At 47.3% G+C, this 22,454-nt stretch overlaps 1 protein-coding gene across 2 annotated transcripts in view; it reads left to right on the top strand.

Moving 5' to 3' along the window:
* Positions 1-500: 500 nt before the first annotated feature.
* Positions 501-22,454, top strand: part of LOC116958581 (sodium channel regulatory subunit beta-2-like) — a 41,126-nt gene continuing 19,172 nt past the window's right edge. Inside the window, exons 1-3 of one of the 2 annotated variants that reach the window (XM_032981298.2) lie at positions 501-1,444; positions 8,181-8,231; positions 13,842-13,999. In XM_032981298.2, coding sequence (XP_032837189.1) covers positions 1,423-1,444; positions 8,181-8,231; positions 13,842-13,999 — 231 coding nt within the window. In that variant the 5' untranslated portion in view covers positions 501-1,422. The remainder of the gene's footprint in view (positions 1,445-8,180; positions 8,232-13,841; positions 14,000-22,454) is intronic. The other variant, XM_032981297.2, reaches the window with a different exon arrangement.

The following is a 22,454-nucleotide window of genomic DNA, read 5'->3' as shown; positions in this document are numbered from 1 at the left end:
AACTGCCCCGAGGTCCCCTACAGTGGCCCTTCTTATACGTCAGCATGGCCTGGCTCCACCACTGGCCACGCCCCCTTTCTATAACCTACAAGCGGGTTCTTTGTGTGCCCCTTTTACATTTCCCCTAGATCCCCCTCTGGTGTATATCTGGCCTGCTGACATCAGGGCTGCCGTAAACCGCAAATCCCCTTCCCTGCCTGCAGCCAGCGCTATGCTGCCACATTACTATTTTATGCCACTACACAAGTGTAAGGAAGCTCCTTGGAGACATCAATTTTCAAAGGAATTTAGCTTTATTTCTCCGACCGTATATGCAGTTTGCGCTTAACGATTGCCACACTCGTAATGGCTATGGATATCTTCAGCCCCGGTGGTTTCCGCTAAGTTGAGTCTTGAACAGTCAACCCCGATGTCGGCCACCTCTGGTTGTCGATTAGTTCCCGAGCAACCGCCTCGCTTACCCTCATACACTCGCTCGGCTCCGCCCCTTTCGGACACTGGGCCCCCCACTTAATTATTACACGTGTGACAGTGCCTTCCAGCCACCTGTTTTTAACCATCTCAACTCGCCCTTCAAGAACCATCTCTTCCACAGCCCCCTACACAAGTAAATAGGAGTGTGTGTGTGTATATACCACTACAGTTGATCAACTGGATAATTGAATCATTTGGCGGGACCCTGGGGTCCCGCAAAAATCAGGTAAATAATTATTATTTTTCAGTCCGCCCACTCGTGATCCCGCAAGTACACCGGACGGATCCCGCCCCCGCAGTGAATTTAACGTGTTTATGTAATTTTTCAACTTTTTACGAAACGTAGTGCCCCGAGTAGCTCTCGACGAGGCCAATCGATTGACACTAGTTTTGTTGTCGGTAAGGCAAGACTCGTGTCGCTACGCGGTTTTTCCCACCCCGGGGCAGAGATGGGACCCCGGGGTCCCACTAATTGCTGCAATTATCCAGCGGCTTAACGGGGAAGGGGGTGCCTGATTTTTAAAAACGCCGGATAATCACTAATCATTATTATTTAAACTATCAATTTTTTAAAATTATTGCGAAACATGTTTTTAGGCGTTTAAATTTTTTACCGTATGACATTGGCAAAAAAACATACAAATAGACGAAAATAAAAAAATAAATTTAAAAAGTTACTGTTTTTGTTGTAGCATAATTACCACTCCAATCTCGAAGACTGCATGGGGTGATGTATATAGTGCAGTATTTTAATTATTATTTTTGCCGGGGACTGCCAAATAATGTTGGAACCAGCCGGATATAATCGCGTGCCGGATAATTGATGATCAAATGTATTTATTTAAAATCTTATCAATGGGTCTAAGACACGCCTATTACGAGCGCGGGCTGGGAGGCGGGAGTTGCGAAACAATGGGACGTAGCGCAGTTTAACTTTGAGGTATCGACATGAAGACACCAACAGCAGCAGGTGCGTATCTGTGTGTGTGCAGCCTATACCCGGGGAGCGGTAGCGCAGCGGGTCGCACGGCTGCATTATCTCATCCAGGATTGTATGTAGCGATTTTGTCAAATCACTTTACATTAGTATTGGCTTATGGAAAAAGGGGATGGGAAATTAGTGTTTTAGAAGGGAAGGGATGGCAAGAATGGGTGATAAAAGGGAGGGAAGTAGGAGAAGTGTACGATATTGAAAATAGATCAGTCTCAAGGGGGGAACAACACATGGTTCGTGAAGCTGCTTGTTTTATGTGGAGTGAGAGTTTTTCCAAAGGAGGGTAGCCAGTAAGGAAAAATAGCGGAAACCTGTCTGAGCACAGGGAGGTGAGGGGGGGCATCGTGAGGGACAATGGAGATTGTGAACGACGCAGGAGCCGAGTTCGATTCCTGCTCGCACCCACCAACACCGGTGACAATTATCTGAACCGATTCCTGGGTCTCATCTAGGTCGACTCAAAACTAGTACCTGGTGTGGTGTGTGAACATCGCTACTATGGAGACAAAGGGGCCCGGGCATGGTGCTGGCCACCCACCCTTCGTGTGCCGTGTCTCTTTGTCTATGAGTCTCTGTGTCTCGATGAGTCTTATCTATGGCTCCCTATGTCTATGAGTCTCAGTGTATCTGTGTCGTTATGAGTATCTGTGTCGTTGTGAGTCTGTGTGTATCTGTCTCCCTGTGTCTACCTGTCTCCCTGTGTCTTTGAGTATCTATGTATATGTGTCTCCCTGTATCCATGAGTCTATGTCTCTTTGTGTCTATAAGTCTCTACGTAATATGTGTCTATATGATTTTACTGTGCGGTCCATAGCTTGGGTTGCATGGCCCTAAACGCACAGCTCTGGCTGTCTTTAATTTTCCATCTTAGCAGGTGCTGCAGTGCAGCATCGGCCAGCTGCTGTTGATGTCCTTATGCAGGAATGTCAGAGGCAGGAGGTGGTGCCCATGACTCCACTTTTCCACGATAGAGGCAGATAGAATTATAGAGATGCACTAAAGACAATCCAGTCGTGCAATTGAGCCTTACGGCGGTACCCCGGGGTACCAAATAATACAAAATGGCCGAGGCAATAAAATATTTTAGTTCTGGGAGACTATTTTTTTGGGGAGTAGAGTATGGGGGAGTAAAGTGAATCGTTACACCCCTGAGGATAGCGATTTGGTTCGGGTGTACTGTGGGCTACCGTGTTGCAAAAGTGTCGCTAAATGCCCTTTGAAAGATGAGTGAGGCTCGCAGCCCTGTTTTGACTTAAAATGTGCGTTTGAAACGGAAAAAATTGACCTTTTGTTATGTCCAATTTATTTCAAGGTCGTAGCGCCATATGATGAGACAATGAAGCCATTTGGAAGTCTTACAGTAGAATTATTATATGCAGGATGTCTCACAAACTCGTGGTCAAACTCTCCCATGCACCCTGCGATGAGTTTTTCATTTGAAAGTCAAACCGTATTCTTTGGTTCTTTCGGTAAAGTCACGTTCTTTACCTACGTGACTTTACCGAAAGAACCAAAGAATAAGGATCCTTGCAGTCACGAAAACTTCAAATCTATAATTAAAGTGAAACCGGTTTAAGCTTTCAATGCTGGAATATAGCGAAAGTAAGTGAAAACCAAATTAATGTGTTTTGTGTATGGGTGTGTGTGCAGCCATGAGAGTTTTTCTCATGAAAGATCTGCTATTCCACCAAATCAAATTGAACATTTTGCCTGCATTTTTTTAATACATATAGAGTCATTGGTGACTGGGCTTAGACCATCAAATGCACTTGAGAACCTAGTTAAATTACAAGTGGCTGTAACATAGATTAAAACCTATATCCCAGTGGTTTTTGCTTAGCTCCCTGACCGATGCCATCTTTTAACAGTTGTACAGGATAATTTATACTTTGGATAGTGCATCGTGTACAGCTCGTCGAGATGAGTCGATTGCCGCATCGCCGACCATCAACAGACTAAAAATGACTGCATCGCGGACATTATGCGAGAGCCGGGGTACTGCGGTACCCCGGGGTACCGCCATAAGGTGCAATTGTGTCCTTCAAAAGAGGAAGAGCAGCTTTTGCTGATGTTGATGCCACTGCAGCGAGATTGAGCCATTACATTGGGCGCTTTTGTGTGTTGCACCACGTACCGGGTGGATCTTTTCATCGCAGGGTCGCCTTCATGCAGCAATAGATTTACTATGGCGGATGATGATGATGACGATGTTTGTGCAGTGCTGGATTAAGGTAATAGGCTAAGTCGGCTACAGCTTAGGAACTCATTTAATCAACATATAATACGAAATTTCAAGTTTTACATCACCCATGTATATAGGCGGTCCCCGTTTTCATGACACAATGTGTTCCTGGAAATCTTCCGTCGTAAATAGTATCGTCATAAATCGGACCCCTATAGATTTCCCACATGCTATGTTATACGTTTAAAAATGCGAAATATAACTTGCCAATGTGGTTTATTTTTTCTTTCATCGGCAATATTTATGTATGTTCAACTTCTTTTGTACCGTATGTAACCAACCATGGCTAATTGGAGATGCCAGGGGAAGGACATAAGTAAAACAAAAATCCACAAAAAACTATCGAGAATAACAAAGTTGCATGCCAAGCCACGTTGGAAACCAGACTGACTGTTAAAATGTGTTCAGTCATGTCGGAAGGTGCGGCGTAAATCTATCCATGGTGGCATTACCTAAATGTAAATGGATCGTCGTAATACTGGTGACTGCCTATTTCTATTTTAATTGATATTTATTTTACAATATTACACTTTTTTGGTAACGCTATGGTGCCTCTTGAGCTTGACATAGCGTATGTCCCAGAATGTTATAATCCGGCCCTGGTTTAACGTTCCTGCACTGCGCTACGAACCCAGCAAATAGCCAAGGTTCAATTCCGGCTAACGGCCAACAACAGCAAATATCTGAATCGGCCCTGGGCCTCCTCCCCAAGGTCTAAAAAGCAGCTTATGTGGAAATATGCGGACTCCGAATATACAACAGGCATCATCAGGGTCGGGATTGAACCCATGACCTGAATACCAGGCGAGGGAGATACCATCTCCTCACCGCAAGAAACACGCGTGACCTCAATATTTATACTCCAGGAGAAATACGATGAGCTATAAAGCTCTTTTCACAGATGTCCAGTAGGGGCATGGCATAAGACCATCATAACAAGAACAAACAGTAGAAAAAACACGATAGTAGTGCAAAGTACAAGAAGGGTAAACAAATAACCCAAACAGATGTAGAGGTGTTGCGAGAAGGGAACACACGGTCACATAGTTGTGGCCACAAACACGTCCGCGACAGCCCCGCCCTTCAGTGGTGTATTGGTATAAAGGGCGGGGAGCCAAAGAGCTCGGGGTAGAGTGTTGGGGTAAGCCAAGAGTGAAGAACCAGTGAAGAAGGCCAGCTAGATAGACCCTGGAACTACCCTGACTGCTGCCCTTTTCAGGGCCGGCAGGGCAAGCCAGTGGTGCGGCCCCAGAGCCTCAGAGCGGGAGCCCTTTCAAGGGTCGGTCTGTCTTGTTGGGTGCCGTGACCTGTGCCATGACCAGGGACAGGTCAGATAGCCTCCTCTAGTGCCTGTAGTGGAGGAAACTGGGAGTAAAGTGGTTAGGCTGTTAGCCTAGAGGGTGTCCCGGTGTGTATACGGGTGACGAGGCCGTTACCCCTTCTTAGTGTAAACCTGCAAAGCTTTGAATAAATAGTGCTGCCTCTACTTCACCGTCTCCGAGTCCCGTGAACCCACTACACATACACAAACACAAAAACAACACTAAACTATCCCCATTCTACTAAGCAAACCCCACTGAGGTATTAACTTATTTTTTTTAGAAGCGACCTGGCTATCACAATTGATAACCAAGTGGCTTATTTCGTGGACATCAATAGCAGCAAAATAATCTAATTTCTAAGCACATATTTGGAAATGTGGAGGAAAAAAGCAGAGGACCCGGAGAGAAAACATCCATGTGACCATGGGGAGCGAGACATGCAAACTCCAAACGACATGCAAACTCAAAACAATATGCAAACTCAAAACGACATGCAAACATCAGGAAGGGGGTAGAGCATAAACAAGACGCACTCTCCTCTGCATACCGAGGTATAACACCCCACTTAATGTAGAGCTGAATTTGGTGCTGAGCCGAGCTGGAGGTCGGTTCAGTGGAGTGTAGGCAGAGCCGTCCCGAGGGTACGGCGAAACTAAACCTAAAACGATCTTTATTTGACTGGGTAAGGCCCACTGAGCTATATAACTCTTTGTTTTCAGAAGCGACGTGGTTATCACAAATGATAAAAGCGTGTTCATTATAATGCTAGTAGCAACAACCACACACCCACTATATCAACACACAAGACGCATATCTCCCGTGTAGCATTAACAGACTGTAGGGGAAAGTGCTGTTAGCGAGTAGAACCTATGAAGACAGGCACGGCACACGAGGGGGTGAGTGGCCAGCACCACGCCCAGCCGCCTTTGTCTCCCTAGTGGTGATGTTTATACTGTTTATACTCTGCCAGCTTCTATACTGCTAGCCTCTCGCTATATCCTCTGCCAGCTTCTCTATGGCTAGTCTTCGCACACTCAGACTTAGGATTCCGCTAGCCTCTCTACTGCTAGCCTGTCTACCCTCACTCCTCCAACCTCGCCCTTGCCTCCAGCGGGGGATCAGCCAACACCGTTGGAGAGGACGAGGATGTGGAGAGTAGGGTCCCGGACTTCTCTTGTCTGGTCTTCACTCCAACCAACTCAACTGCGTTTCTCCGCACATCAGCTTATATCTTCTCACTCATTAAGAGACCTCAGGTGGCCCTCGTTGAGCTGTCGCTCACGAGGTGTCTCCGCCACGCTTATTGCCTCCGTCAGCCGCCTGCGAGGCGCCTACCCCGTATCTGCATTTGCAGCCAGCCAATCACCGCTATGCATCTTAATTGGTCGTCTCTCTCGTTGCTCTCCTTGTCTGTACCTGTTTGCCCTGACGAGACCTCACTGTCCCAAGCTCACACATGCGTGCACACTGTTTGCAAACCCCTGCGCGCGTTAAACCCACTACATATACAACATGGCCACCCATCCCCCTTGTGTGCTGTGCCGGCCTTCAAAGGTGCTGCTGCTGCTGCTTACGAACAGCACTTGCCCCAACAGTCTGTTAAGACTACACGGGGGATCTTTGTCTTTGATGCTCACTGCGCGTCCGGTCAAGAGGCCAGGAGCCCACTTAACGAGTTTAAAACGCGCACACTGCTCGCTGATTATTTACAGGAAAGAGCTATGGAGGGATGGGTGGATGGATATCTCTTTAACTGCATTAAAACTGAGCAGCCGGAACATTGAATAAATGCACATGATGTCGTGCCTTTTTCAGCATCGCGTTCATTTCAAATAATAAATTAATATTGTACGTGTCTGTGTGTAATATGCTGTCTATTTGGTTTACACGAAGTAGGCTTTCGCGACAAATATCCATAAGAGGTTTTTTTGGGTTAGATCGCTTAAGTATAAATGTGTCGTTAAACCGACCACCACCTGATACAGCCAATTAGTTAAGGTTGTCATGTAAACAAAACATGCCAATTAGTGGCTAGTTCAGCACTCATCGGTTGTGGAGATAAGACTGTGTATATTTGCGATCGTATATTCGCAGACCTTTTACGCAATTCAATTGGTACTTTCCCCAACAGCCTGTTCAAGGCTAAATGGGAAGGATATTTGTCCGTGTAATCAATAGCGGTGGGAACAGCTTGCAAGTGACAAAAGGGGAGTTTTTGTCTTGTTTTGCGCAGTCAAACGTCATTGGGTGGTGGTGCTAAATCGAGGGTGGGATTGCTGCCATGCAGCCCACTGAGCTATGTACAGTAGCTCCTTTTCATGAGTGACCTTGAGCACACGAAATGATAGCTCAACGAAGTGGCTTATCGTGTGGAAATTACGAGCGCATAGAGACCCATAGAACCCCATGGAGAGCCATCGAGACCCATGAAGACGCATATAGACTCATAGAAACCCATACATGAAGATACGCACATTAACAGCGTACCCGCCGTTCTGTGTTTAAATGGCAGTGATTGACGTTGTTTCGATGTTCGTCCTCGCACCTTTCAGGAACACATCCCCCACGTAAACCGGGGTATTGTTGTTGGTATTGCAGCACCATCGTTTTGGAACAGCCTTGTTTCCTCCCTTAGTATCGTAAAGCTTCCTTATGAAAATATTCTGAAAAGGGAGATTAGTGTTGGACACATCCACATTTGCAAATGTGATTATAAACTTTGATCCTTACGCCTTGTATAGATAATTCAGTCTTAATGTGCCATTGTATTTACAGCTCATCGGATTCCTGCTGCTGGAGTCGAAATAAATATGTTGTTGTCTTGGTGTGGTCTGGAACTGTTACTGTTGTTGTTTTGCTGCCTTGCCCAATATTCCAGTTGGTGTTGAAACATCGGCAGGAATTAATGTACTTATGCAATTTGTACTCATATTTTTATTATATTTAGTGACTTGCTTACCTTCCCTATATGTACGTTGCACTCCTATCGGTGTTTTTGTATTGTGTTCGTCGTAACATTCTGACCTACTGGACACCTGTGTGAAAAATAGCTTTACAGCTCATCAGATTCCTCCTGCTGGAGTCGAAAAAATATTCTGAGTCTGTAAACCGTTATGTAATCAATTAATGCCGTTTGATTGTATTACAGAAGCTTCTGTCAGGAGATGCCAAACTCTGATCTACCTCCACCTTCTCGTGTGTAAGTGCTTGCGTCACACCACATGCAATGTTGGTCCCTTTCGCCGGACGTTGACCCAACGTTGCATTGTTTACTGGGCCCGAGCTGTCGGCTAGATTACATTTTCTTAGTTCAATTTCTTTTAGCGTCTCATCTGAATCTTACCAAACAGATGTGTTCGATAATGTGTGAATTATTCTTAAGCAGCAGTAATTAATTGCCTATACATCTGTTCATCAAGTGAACACTTTGTTTTGAAATATAAAAGCTACTTGTATTTCACCAGGTTAGGCTCACTGAGCTATGTTTAAAATTATCTTTCAAAAGCGGCCTGGCTATCACAAATGATAGCTGAACAAAGTGGCTTATCGTTCGTTACATGGAAATGTATCACAGCCAAATGCGTGTTGACCACATCACCACGCCTTGTATCAAAGCATTATAGTTTGCGGTCTAGACGGAGGCCACCCAGTCAGAATGAAAATCCAAATCTTTATTCACCTTGAAGGAATCGGATGAGCTATGAAGCCCTTTTTCATAGATGTCCAGTAGGGGCATAGGGTCAGAAAGTTACAACAAACAATACACAAACATTGAGTGCATATTCTTGGTTCTTTCGGTATCGTCCTGACAGTTCTGTTCCTTCACCTGAAGAAGGCTAATTGTACACCATTGGAAACCTCATTTGCCAGTAAAACAATATGATAATTGTTTTTACTGTTTTATCTGGCAACAAAACTGACACCTTTTTTTACAAGGAGTCATGTTTACAATGACCACAATACCTGCGGTCGGAACGGTAAACTGCACTCCCATGGTCAGGGGTCGAGAACCAATATGACAAGAAGAGCCATTTAATTTAATTTCGGTAAACAAAATAACTCCCACCTAAGTCGCTCTCACACTCACCAACTCACTCACCCACTAACTCACTCTCACAACCACCCACCCACTTGCTCACTATCTTAGTCACTCAGCCACTCACTCTCTCAGCCACCCACTCATTCACTCATCCACTCACTCACTCTCAGCCACCCACTCACTCTCATAACCACCCATTCAGTCACTCTCACAACCATCCACCCACTCACTCACTTTCTCAGCCATCCACTCACTCACTCTCCTACCCACTCACCCACACACCCACTCACTTACCCACTCACTCACTCACTCTCACAACCACCCACTCACTCTCACAGGAACCCACTAACTCACTCTTTCAATCACCCACTCACCCAGCCACTCACCGCACAGGGAACACTGCTACTTTGTGTTTGTAGGAGTGATTGTGCTACCAACCGGGCGACCCGAGTTCGATTCCCCCTCATGGCCAACACTAGTGACGATTATTTGAACCGGCCCTGGGCCTCCCTTAGGTCGATTCAGCCTCAAATCATCACCTGGTGTATTGAACATCGCCACTGGGGAGAGAAAGGCGGCCGGGCGTGGTGCTGGCCAACCCCACTCCTCGTTTGTCATAGTGCCAGCCTGAATAGGTGCTACCCGTGGACAGCATTTGTCCCCTACGGTATGTCTAAGGCTATACGGGGGAGATTTGTCTTTGCTGTGTATGTGAGAGAGAATATCACAGAGATGACGATGACGACGATGTTAGAAACCTATTTTCTAAAGTCATGTTTGAATAAGACCCTTAATAAGTGTGTTAAAACTATTTAAAGCCAAACCATGTTTTTTATTTTACCAGATAAGGCCCACTGAGCTATTTACTGTATGTCTTTTTGAGAAGCGTCTTGGCCATCAAAAATGACAGCTAAACGAAGTGGCTTATTACGTGGAAATTGTATAGCAGCAGCCAAATACTCTGAACACGTGACGTTGATTCTAAATGTGGAGGGAAAAACCAGAGGACCTGGAAACAAAATCCAAGCCGCCACCAGGGAGAGAAAGAGACAGACGCAAACCCCTAATATATAGCAGGCGTCAGGGTCGGGATCGAACCCACCACTACCTTCTGTATACCAGGGGAGAGAGATAGCATATCCTAGCCAACAACAACAACCGCCATTCGCGACGAAGTGGCAGTGACGTCACAACGAGGCTCTGTGCACGTTGAGGCCATGTGAAGTGTCTAAACACCCACTGGCAGGAGGTCACGGGGCAGACCCAGGTTCTTCGGGTCTACTGGCTGAGATGACTGGCTGATGCACCACCTGTGCTCCCTACTGTGCCACCTTGCTGTGCTTTATCCACCCGGTGCTGCGCTCGTTGTTGTGAGCATCGCTCCTCCCCCCTCTGTTGTTGTTGGAGGGCGACTGCCTCCAACTGCCCAGTAGCGTCATTCACGTGCCTCCTCCACAGGGGCCGATCTTGACACCGCTGGTACCAGTCATCGGCAAGTCCACTCAGCTCCACATCCTCCTGTACCACGTCACTCCATGTCTACTCTAGCCCGTGCCGTGCCCGTTTAGCCCCCTCAATCCGGCCGAACAAAAGCTGTTTAGGCATGCGGTGACTGGGCATGCGGGCTACATGACGCAGCCAATGCAGTGTTGCCTGCTGGAGGAGCTCAGAGATGGGAATTGGTCCAAATCTTTCAAGGATTTGTGAACTCCTCACACAATCCAGCCTGGTAACACCCAGGCTGGATCGTAGGCAGGCCAGCCTAAATGTTTCTAACCAATGAAGATGTTCCATTAGGGGGGGGTCCACGTTTCGCAAGCGTAGATAAGGTAGGGGATGACTGTGGCCGAGAAGACCTGAAGCTTCGTGCGGAGTGACAGACCAGGTAGCTTCCACAGAGTGGTACGCAACCGATGAAAAGATAATGCCACTCAACTGATTCGGAGCGAGACCTCTGCTGTTAAATCGGAGCCGGTCATGAGCACACTGCTCAGGTATGGGAAACTCCACTCTCTCCACAACTGGAAATTGTGTGGGTGGATTGTCCGATGGTACAAAATACCCAGGCAGGTGCTTAGTTTTGGTGGAGCTGATGGTAAGCAACAGGTTCAGCAGCAGCGTTTCCAACTCCTCCTCTGAGTGAGCAGCAATTACCAGATCAACGGCATATATAAAATCGTTGAGCAATAGGGAGCCATCCTTTGACCCCACCTGGACATCGATCAGTCTCCCATTGTATCTGTACCAGATGGAAATTCTTCAGGTACAGCTATTGAAGGATTCACGAACTACGTGGTCGAAATAGATGTTAAATAATGTGGGAGCCAGAGGACATCCCTGTTACACCCCAAGGTGTACAAGGAATGGCTTCAACTCCCGGCCACGTAGTTTTACCCGGGCCCGTTCACCATCATGATGGTCCTTAATGATCATGAGCAGAGTGTCAGGGACTCTGAAAGCACTAAGAACATCTCAGAGCCCAGGCCTACTGATGCTATCATAGGCCTTGACCAGGTCAATAAAGCAGAGATGTAGGTCTTGTGGGAATTCCCTACACCTCTGCTGTAGCAGACGGACAGAAAATATGGCATCTGTGCAGGACCGCCCTTTCCTGAAATCGCATTGGGGCTCCGCAAGCCTCTCCTCAGCGTGCCTAGCAAGGCGATGTTGAATAATACTTGCCAGGACCTTTCCCGGCACATTGAGGAGTGAGATGCCCCTGTAGTTGTTACAGTCTGTGGAGCCCCCCTTCTTAAAGAGGAGGACCACCAGGGCATCCTTCCAATCCTGTGGAACCCATCCAGTGGTCCAGACTTGTTATGATGTCATGTTATGCAGTATGTGCACAAACGCCACGTTCCCTCAGCATTTCGCTTGGGAGATCTTCTCCTCCCGGTGCCTTTCCTGCTCTCAGACTCAGGATTGCCTTCAGTACTTCCTCAACAGATGGCACCTCAGCCAGCTACTCATAAGAGGTGACTTTTTCTTCCAATATTTGAGACACCGCAGCCTTGGCAGGGTCATCCCCACTTTGTGCCACGTATTCCAAGCTGAGGGATTTCCCCTCCCCCAGGATCTCACAGAAATGCTCAGCAAATCCGCAAACCTGTTCCTGGGGGTCGGAGATTGGATCACCATTTTTTCCCCTAATGATCGTAATAGGTGTGGTGCTGCAGTTGTCTTTTTTATAGAATTAAAGAGTCATTTTTGATTGCCATCTCCTCAGCTACCTACGACCACCACCCATCCTTTCAGCGTCTCACAGCTCTCCGAACCTCCGACCGAAGGCTGCGGTAAGCTTCCTCATTCTCCAACGTGGGATTCTGTAGTCGATGAGAGTGGGCCTGTCGCTTCTTCTCAGCCAGCCTGAACACCTCCTCTCTCAGCCAGGGTCTCTGGGGGAGTCTAAAGCATGTACCCAAAGCAGCCATTGCAGCTGTATGAGCCACAGTCCTAAACCTCGCCGATTTCCCTTCAACTTCAGGAGGAGTCGGGGACGATGCCAAAGCCAGCCGCAAGCGATGATGAAATTCTCGCAACTTTCATCAGCTAGCTGAGACCATGCCACTATGGCTTTGAATGGGGTCCTGGGTGTACACCCACCACCAGAGTGGAAGAATGGCAGGCGCATCTTACAGATGACAAGTCGATGGTCAGTGGGCATATCAGCTCCACGGTAGGTCCTGGTGTCAAGAACATGGGCCTGCATCCACTGATTCGTCACTATGTAGTCCAGCAGATGTTATTGCTTGGATCCAGCATGCATCCATGATGTTGTAAGGATGCGCCGATGCCGTGTTGGTAATAACAAACCCATGGGCTTACAAAAATCTTGCAGCTTTCTACCATTGTTATTGAGCTGATCTGGCCCATGCCTTCAAATCACTCCAGACCAGGTGCTAGCATCATGACCAACTCGGGCATTGAAGTCACCCAACAAGATGACTCTATCCCATGGGGCCACTTTAGCTAGCACCTGTGACAGGTCATAGAAGGCATCTGACTCATCGGCCTTGCCTGCATCCCTCCACAGATGTTTATCTTCAGTGGGGGCATAGGTAACCACGACCACCACTCCTAGCCTCTGGTTGATGGGAAGGCGAGCCCAAAGTAGCCTGGGGCTTACAGCTTCCCACACCGCACCGCCACGCTCTCACGCCCCGTTCATGCTTTTGTTCAGAAGAAGAGCTACTCCCTGTTGTTTGGCAGTCTTCTGCCCCCAGTAGACGACTCTCCACCCCTCATGGCAGCAGGAGCCAGAGCCAGTCCACTGGACCTCCTAAATACCACAGACATCGAGGCAGTACCGGTCCAGCTCCCGACAGAGGACTGGCAGCCTTTCCTCCGCAGTGATTGTTCGACCATTTCACGTGGCCACCCGCAGTGGTTTTTGTTGTTTCTGGAGGAGCCCCGAAGGTAAGGATTCAGTCTCCTGGCTCTGCCAACTGGGGTTTGGCCAGGAGACGTCATAGACGCCTCTACCCCTGGAACCTCCGGCACAAGCTTATTAATTACATTTTTTAGTCGTGGTTTTGTGGTAATTATTTGAAGGTGGAGGGGTTACCAGGCCCTTGTACCCATCCAGAGCCCCCATTTAGCCACTGTGGTTACAGACACCATGAGGGTAATGGCCAATTTAAGTTGGCCCTCCCCCCATGGCACTGCCCACCACAGCATTGCCATCCGGCATAACGAGGAGGTAGGGGGTTGTTTTTTCCAGACACCACGATGCCCCTGACCATCACTTGTCCGACGTGTCTTCTATTGCAGGCGCCCGCTGTGAGGGGCTCTTCGAGGTGTGGGTGCAGCAGTGGGTGAGCGCTGCCACTGGGGAGACCGCCATCCTGCCGTGCAACTACACATGCAATCAGAACAGCGAGCACTTCGAGTTTCACTGGCTACGAATGTTGAATGGCAGCAAAGAGAAGGTGAGCTTGGAGAAACCGCACGGGCTATGATAAGGCTCTGTAGTATTTTTATTTTCCACAAATGTCCAGGAAAAGGTTGCACGGTGGACAGCGGGGGAGTCGGAAAGTAACGACAGTAAACAAACACAATACACAAAAAACATATTCATAATAAAGGTTTTTTGGTTAGATCATGTGAAGATAAATGTGTTGTTAAAGCTGGCACCATCCGACACAGCAAATTAGTAAGGTTTTCCATGTAAACACTGTGCCAATTCGCTACTAGTACATGCACAGCAGTATGTTGGAGAGTAAACCCACTACAACATTTACAATTCAAGTACTCTTACATTTCGCCAGTAATTACAACAATCAGCCTCATCAGGCAACAACCCGAGTTGTTTAATGACACATTTATTTTCATGCAATCTAACCCAAAAACTTATTATGGATAATATCGATCGTGAAGCCTACATGTTAAACTAAAACAACGATAGCAGTGCAAAGTATAGGAAAAGTTAAGAAAGTCACTGAATATAAAATAAATAACGTATGCAAATTAATCAATTACGTGGCTACCACCACTTCCCCCTAGGTCCGCTCAGCCGTAAATGTGTGCCCTGCTCTTGTCGTGCATTATCAAACACTCTGAGTGGATCTTTCCCTCCTTGAGTGGGTCATTAAGGCAGGGTTTAATAAAACAAAAATCATAGCAACGATGTCAACTCTGCAACGCTACCATTGGACAGCATTCGCTCGTTGCTGTCTAAATGATCCGGCGCTACCAAAACATTATACTATCTTATTCTCGGTTCTTTCGGTAAAGTCACGTAGAAGGGAAAAAATACAATAATACAAATATAAAACAATAAAATTCTCACGACGTTTCGACTGCAACGCAAGCAATCATCATCAGGTGTGAAAACCACAGCAAGAAAATTTGAAAAAAGTGGCATTTTTTCTCTCTTATACCACCTTATAATATACATAGTATATATACTGTATCTTTTATACGTTTTTGTTATTTTACCAAGTAAAGCCCACTGAGCTATGTAGCTCTTTTCAGAAGCGACCTGGCCATCACAATAGCTCAACGAAGTGGATTATCACCATTTGTGGAAATGTATAGCAGCAGGCACAAGTGTGTTGATTCTAATGCAGGTCGTAACAACAACTGCCATTCGCCACTAAGTGGCAGTGACGTCACCATGACGCTTGTGCCAGGCGATGTGCATGTTGAGGCCACGTGAAGTGTCAAACACCAGCTGGCACGAGGTCACGGGGCAGACCCAGATTCCAAGGGTCGACTGACTGAGATGACTGGCTGATGCACCACTTGTGCCCCCTACTGTGCCAACTTGCTCCACTTTAGACACTCGGCGCTCCGCTCGTTGTTGTGAGCGTTGCTCCTCTGCCCTCCGTTGTTGTTGGAGGGCGACTGCCTCCAACTGCCCAGTAGCGTCCTTCACGAGCCTCCTCCACAGAGGCCGATTTTGACACCGCTGGTACCAGTGATCGGCAAGTACGCTCAGCTCCACATCCTCCTGTACCACATTAGTCCATCTCTTCTCTAGCCCATGCCGTACCCATTTAGCCCCCTCGATCCGGCCGAACAAAAGCTGTTTAGACATGCAGTGGCTGGGCATGCGGGCTACATAATCCAGCCAATGCAGCCTTGCCTGCCGGAGGAGTTCACCGATGGGACTTTGTCCAGATCTTTCAAGGATATATGAGCTTCTCACACAATCCAGCCTGGTTAAACCCAGAATAGATCATAGGCAGGCCACCTTAAATGTTTCTAACCGGCGCAGATATTCCACCAGAGGGGTCCACGTTTCACAAACGTGTGGCTGAGAAGACCTGAAGCGTCGTGCGGAGCGACAGACCAGGTAGCTTCCACACAGCAGCGTTACGCAACCGATGAAAATATAATGCTGCTCGACTGATTTGGACTGAGACCTCTGCTGTCAAACCGGAGCTGGTCATGAGCACACTGCCCATGTATGGGAAACTCTCCACTCTCTCCACAACTGCCCCATCACCAATTGGGAGTTGTGGGGGTGGAGTGTCTGATGGCACAAAATACCCAGGTAGGTGCTTAGTTTTGGTGGGGCTGATGGTAAGGCCCCACCTCTTCGTGGCAAGCTCCAGGTTCAGCAGCAGCGCCTCCAACTCCTCCTCTGAGTGAACAGCAATTACCAGATCATCGGCATATATAACATAGTTGAGCAATAGGGAGCCATCTCTTGACCGCACTCGGGCATCGATCAGCCTCCCATTGTATCTGTACCAAATGGAAATTCCTCAGGTACAGCTATTGAAGGCTTCACAAACTACGTAGTCAAAATAGATGTTAAATAATGTGGGAGCCAGAGGACATCCCTGTCGCACCCCAAGGTGTTCACGGAATGGCTCGGACTCCCTGCCACGTAGTTTTACCCGGGCCCGCTCACCATCATGAAGGTCATTAATTATCCTGAGCAGAGAGTCACAGACTCCGAAAGCACGAAGAACAACCCAGAGCCCTGGCCTACTGATGGTATCATAGGCCTTGACCAGGTCAATAAAGCAGAGATGTAAGTCTTGTTGGAAATCCATACACCTCTGCTGTAGCAGAGGGACAGAAAATATGACATCTTTGCAGGACCACCCTTTTCTAAAACCGCATTGGGGCTCTGCAAGCCTCTCCTCAGCATGCCTCGCAAGGCGATGTTGAATAATCCTTGCCAGGACCTTTCCTGTCACACCGAGGAGTGAGATGCCCCTGTAGTTGTTACAGTCAGTGTGGTCCCCCTTCTTAAAGGGGGTGGACCACCAGGACATCCTTCCAATCCTGTGGAACCCATCCAGTCATCCAGACTGTTGTTATGATGTCATGTAGGGCAGTCTGTGCACAAACGCCACCCTCTCTCAGCATTTCGCTTAGGAGATCATCTCTGCCCAGTGCCTTTCCTGGTCTCAGACTCCGGAACGCCGTCAGTATTTCCTCAACAGATGGCACCTCAGCCAGCCACTCACAGGAGGTGACTTCTTCTTCCAATATTTGATGCACCACAGCCTCAGCAGGGTCATCCCCACTTTGTTCCACGTTGTTTTCAGGCTGAGGGATTTCCCCTCCCCCAGGACCTCACAGAAATGCTCAGCAAATATGCTAACCTGTTCCTGGGGGTCGGAGATTGGATCATCGTTTTTTCCCCTAATGATGGTAAGAGGTGTGGCACTGCAGGTTACTTTTTTGATAGAGTTAAAGAGCGATTTGTGATCGCGGGCCATTGAGGCAGACTCCATCTCTTCATCAACCCGTGACCACCACCCATCCTTCCAGCACCTCATGGCTCTCTGAACCTCCGAGCAAAGGTTGCGGTAAGCCTCCTCATTCTCCGACGTGGGATGCGTAGCTGATGAGAGTCGGCCTGTCGCTTTTTCTCAGCCAGCCTGAACACCTCCTCTGTCATACAGGGTCTCCGCAGAGGTCTGGACCATGTAGCCAAAGCAACCATGGCAGCTGCATTAGCCACAGTCCTAAATCTCGCCTATTTCTCCTCAACATCAGGAGGAGTGGGGGACGATGACAAACCCAGCCGCAAGCGATGATGAAATTCTCGCTTGTAACTTTCATCAGCTAGCTGAGACCATGCCACTATGGGTTTGAATGGGGTCCTGGGTGTACACCCACCACCGGAGTGGAAAAATGGCTGGCGCATCTTACAGATGACAAGTCGATGGTCAGTGGGCAGATCAGCTCCAGGGTAGGTCCTGGTGTCAAGGACATGGGCCCACATCCGCTCTTCCGTCACTGTGGTCCAGCAGATGTTCTTGCTTGGATCCGGAATGCATCCATGATGTGTGGATGCGCCAATGCCGTGTTGGTAATTACAAGCCCATGGGCTTACAAAAATCTAGCAGCCTCCTACCGTTTTTATTTAGCTGATCTGGCCCATGCCTTCCAATCACTCCAGACCAGGTGCTAGCATCATGACCAACTCGGGCATTGAAGTCACCCAACAAGATGACTCTATCCCATGGGGCCACTTTAGCTAGCACCTGTGACAGGAGGTCATAGAAGGCATCTGACTCATCAGCCTTGCCTGCATCCCTCCACGGATGTTTGTCTTCAGTGGGGACATAAGTAACTACGACCACCACTCCTCGCCTCTGGTTGATGGGAAGGTGAGCCCAAAGTAGCCTGGGGCTTACAGCTTCCCACACCTCACCGCCATGCTCCCATGCCCCCTTAATTATTTTGTTCAGAAGAAGAGCTACTCCCTGTTGTTTGGCAGTCTCCTGCCCCGAGTAGAGGACTGTCCACCCCTCATGGTGGCAGGAGCCAGAGCCAGTCCACCGGCCCTCCTGAATACCACAGAGATCCAGGTGGTACCGGTCCAGCTCCCGACAGAGGAGTGGCAGCCTCTCCTCTGCAGTGAGCATTCGAAAATTCCAAGTGGCCACCGCAGTAGTTTTTTTGTTTCTGGAGGAGCCCCGAGGGTAAGGATTCAGTCTCCTGGCTCCGCCAACTGGGGTTTGGCCCGGAGACGTCATAGACGTCTGCCCCCCCCCCCTCCCCGGTGCATCCTGCATAAGCTTATTAATTACATTTTTCATTCGTGGTTTTGTGGTAATTAATTGAAGGTGGAGGGGTTACCAGCCCCTCGCACCCATCCAGAGCCCCCATTTGGCCGCTGTGGTGGTTACAATCGCCATGAGGGGAATGGCCAATCTAAGTAGGCCCGCCCCCCACGGCACTGCCCACAACAGCATTGCCATCCGGCAACAACAAGGTAGGGGGTCGTTTAAGCCGGACCAACAACACACCTGCTCACACACCCACCAAACTGCAGGGCATATAAACAAACAAGACAAAGATCTCCCCTGGAGCATTTACAAACTATTCGCCAAGGTGCTGTGCGAGTAGCACCTATGAAGGCCAGCAAGACATGATGGGGTGGGTGGCCATCACGACGCCCACCCACCTTTGTCTCCATAGCAGCGATGTTTACGCACCGCACCACTAACTCGTTTTGAGGCTGAGTCGACCTTCATGAGGCCCAGGAACCGGTTCAGATAATTATCACCTTTGTTGGTGGGTGCAAGCAGGAATGGAACTTGGCCCCTGCGTTTACATAAGTGGCTTAAAATGTGAAAATCTATAGCAGCAACTAAATACTCTTGATTCGAAATGTGCAGAGAAAAACTTGAGGTCCAGGCAATTAAATACATGCCATAACAGGGAGTGAGACACCGCAAACTCCAAATATACAACAGGCGTTAGGGTTGGGATCGAACACACGACCTCCTGTATACCAGGCGAGGTAGTTAACATCTCGCCATTGACCCAAGCTTTGCGGTCCTCTACGTTGTTAAGAAGCTATGATAAAGATGGTCCCCCCCCCCCCCCGTTCATACTGAAGCCAGCAGCCGTGGGGGTAGGGATGCACTCCTAACACTGCCACTCAGAGGGATCGGCATCAGGTAGCTACTGCCCCAACAGATTAATAATCATGGCAGGTGTGTATGTTATTTTATTATTATGTTATTTTCCACAATGTAGGTTTTTTTGAGTCAGATCGCATAAATGTATATGTAAACCCACCACCTGACACAGCCGATCAGCAAGGGTTTGTTACGTAAACACCACGCTTGGCGTGCAGTGCCGGCCCCTACAGGATAGGGTGTGGGAGTGCCTGCCATAGAAATGGGGTTACTAAAGGTCGTGGCACTCTTGTTGACCTGAGAGGACACGTGACCGGTTAAGTCTACAAAGGGGCCCCAAGTGGGGGCTAGGGGTGGTCACCTGTCGTAGTCCAGATCCTGCTCAAGGATTCTGGAAGGTGGTCTTGGCCAAGGGCGGAGCCAGCCACACCGCAGAGAATATAATCCGGGTCCCCCAGAGAGACCGTCGCTGTTGCTCATCCTGAAGAAACCTTCGTCTACGTCCTATGTTCTACAAGTCTCCAACACGTGGATCTGGACCTGAGCTGTTGGTCCTGGTCCGTAGTCGCAGTTATGTTGTAATTAGTGTAGTTAGCCTGGTGGTCACCACCATAGGTTGTTATTCTGTTATGGGGCAGTTACCCCGTGTGTTGGTGTTAAATAAATGTGTTGCCTCCAAGAGTACGTCTGCGACTCAGTTGAAATCACTACAAACCTACAACAGCATTTACAATTCCAGTACCTGAGACTGGAACAAGCTACTCTTATACGTCAAACAACCGACATAAGCGTCTATTTTTCCGTTCTTGCCTTAAAACACACTCAATGATGATCCCTCGCTGAACAAAACCCACCCCCTACCCATCCATCACACTCGCTCATCATTAACCACTCATCGTTACTATCATGATCATCATCATTTTCACGCACTACCATACTTCTTATCAACTCATCTAATAACAGCATGCTGCTGTACAATTGAGTAAATATACGTTGCTGTAAATATACTTTGCTGTATAAATTAAAATTAGATAAGATAAAAAGACAAACCACTGCTGCTGATATTTTTCTCACAAAAGTGGTTGTTATTTTATCGACCCGCCCCAGGATGTGAATGTACCTGGCCGCTTTGTTATCAGACACCGCTGTTTAAATAGTAAACAACGGCAGACAGCCAGCTGGGGTGACTGGCAACAGCAAAGCGGAGCCAGCCCTAGCAGCGCGTCAATAAATGGTGATTTAGAATAAACATCGCGCAGTTATAGACGTTGGCTACCGCTATACATTTCCACACGGCGATAATAAACCCAGTCTTCGTTGAGACATTGTGTGATAGCAAGGTGGCTTTTTATAAAAGAGCTAGCAGTAGTAGCTCAGTGTGGCTTTCCTGACGACATAATAATTAGTCAATCATCAATAATTATCCTCCGGCTTCGGAGAGGGGGCGCCGGATTTAAATACTGTAGCTTATTTTTGCACCTTCAAGTAAAACATGTTTTTATCTGTGCAAATGTTTTTTGTTGTGTTTAAAATGTGTTTACTACGTGAAAATATCATAAATAAACATGCATGCAGACAAAAAAAATATCCTACTGTAAAAAGTTTCTGTATTTCCTGTACCACACTTGCCACTCTAAGCTCGAAGACTCAGCATCATGGGGTGATACGAACGTGCTATTATTACTACTACGCTCTTGTTTCAACAACTTGTGTTTTGACGATCGCCAGACTGATGCCAAGGCCACTATTTTCGTCAGATTGCACTTTATATTCTGTTTGTATTACTGTCGTTATTAGTCAAAGATATACGAGCAGTATTTTCATTGCATTGTATGTAGTGTATCATGTTCTGTATAGACTATTTAACACTGAAATCAAGCGTAGCTACTTTGTCAGGCACACTGCCGATCGCCGGACTGGTGATAGCCTTTGTAGCGGCTTTGCCGGTTTTTCCGGATTTGCCCGGGACCGCTGGATAATGTTGGAAGCCGGCTAATCGATTATCAACTCCTACTAATAATTCAAATTAATTATGCACATTACATCCTCGGATCCCAATGCGTAAACTGTAATTTAGAGTTTTAGTTTAGCTCTGTCCACGATATCTACTGTGCATTTAATGTTCCGCTGGTTGCACCCAATTGTTCACATTGTTGACAGGACTTTATTTTCGCTTTGTGTGCACAGTTGCGATGGTTGCCATTGTAAAACCTGCACCTGGCGCACCATTGTGTGGTACTGTTCAATTGTGCCGTTACAGGGTGTAGACATTCTCTATATATAGACAACACCTGAGATTTTGACATTAATGAATAGCTCATGGATTTTCCCTTAAACCCAAATTAATCATCTAAAAACAGTTAGACAACGTTGTTATTCTTGGAAATGTTTACAAGTCACGTGCTTAAACCGAAGGAATATGTTGCTCCGGTTAATCCGAAATCCATGCACGTGATCGCCACTACAGTACAGGAGTTGCATATCTTTACAACATCGCCGGAGTTTGATGTCGATTGGTGTGGCTCTGCTGTCCACTTAGTGGGCAGAGCCTTGTGCTGGGTGGGAGCAGGAAAGTTTTATCACTGAGCACGCGCATCATCGATGGGTCGATCGTTAGTATTCGTTCTCAATCGAAAGAGTAACAATCAAAATCGTCAGTTATGCTTCATTTCGAGTCATTTATTGGATTATTTTTTTTATTTACGAAACCGTGCGATTGATAGTGAAACGGAAACGTGTTGTTTTCACTTTGAATCAGAAGGCAGTTAAATAAAACAATAAGGTCAATGCATTATTTACTACAAGTTTTTGTATTGTTCATTAACAAATACAAATTTATTAACTTAAATATGATGTGGTATTCGTGGTTTTTGGCATATAGATCCGCGGAAAATGAATATTTTTAAATTACCTGCTATTTTGAATTATCCATCACAGTCCTTCCCGTCAATTTGCGCGGAAAATCTAGTCTACTGTACTAACATGTCCCATAGGGTAACATTGCCCATATACTATATTCATTTAATTTGATTCTCAATTAAGTAAC

This window comes from Petromyzon marinus, chromosome 80 (genome assembly GCF_048934315.1).
Source record: "Petromyzon marinus isolate PM22_M1 ecotype Great Lakes invasive population chromosome 80, UKy_Petmar_22M1.pri1.0, whole genome shotgun sequence".
NCBI classification, from domain to species: domain Eukaryota; kingdom Metazoa; phylum Chordata; class Hyperoartia; order Petromyzontiformes; family Petromyzontidae; genus Petromyzon; species Petromyzon marinus.
The sequence above is the reverse complement of the archived record's forward strand: the minus strand, read 5'-3'. Positions and strand labels throughout refer to the sequence as shown.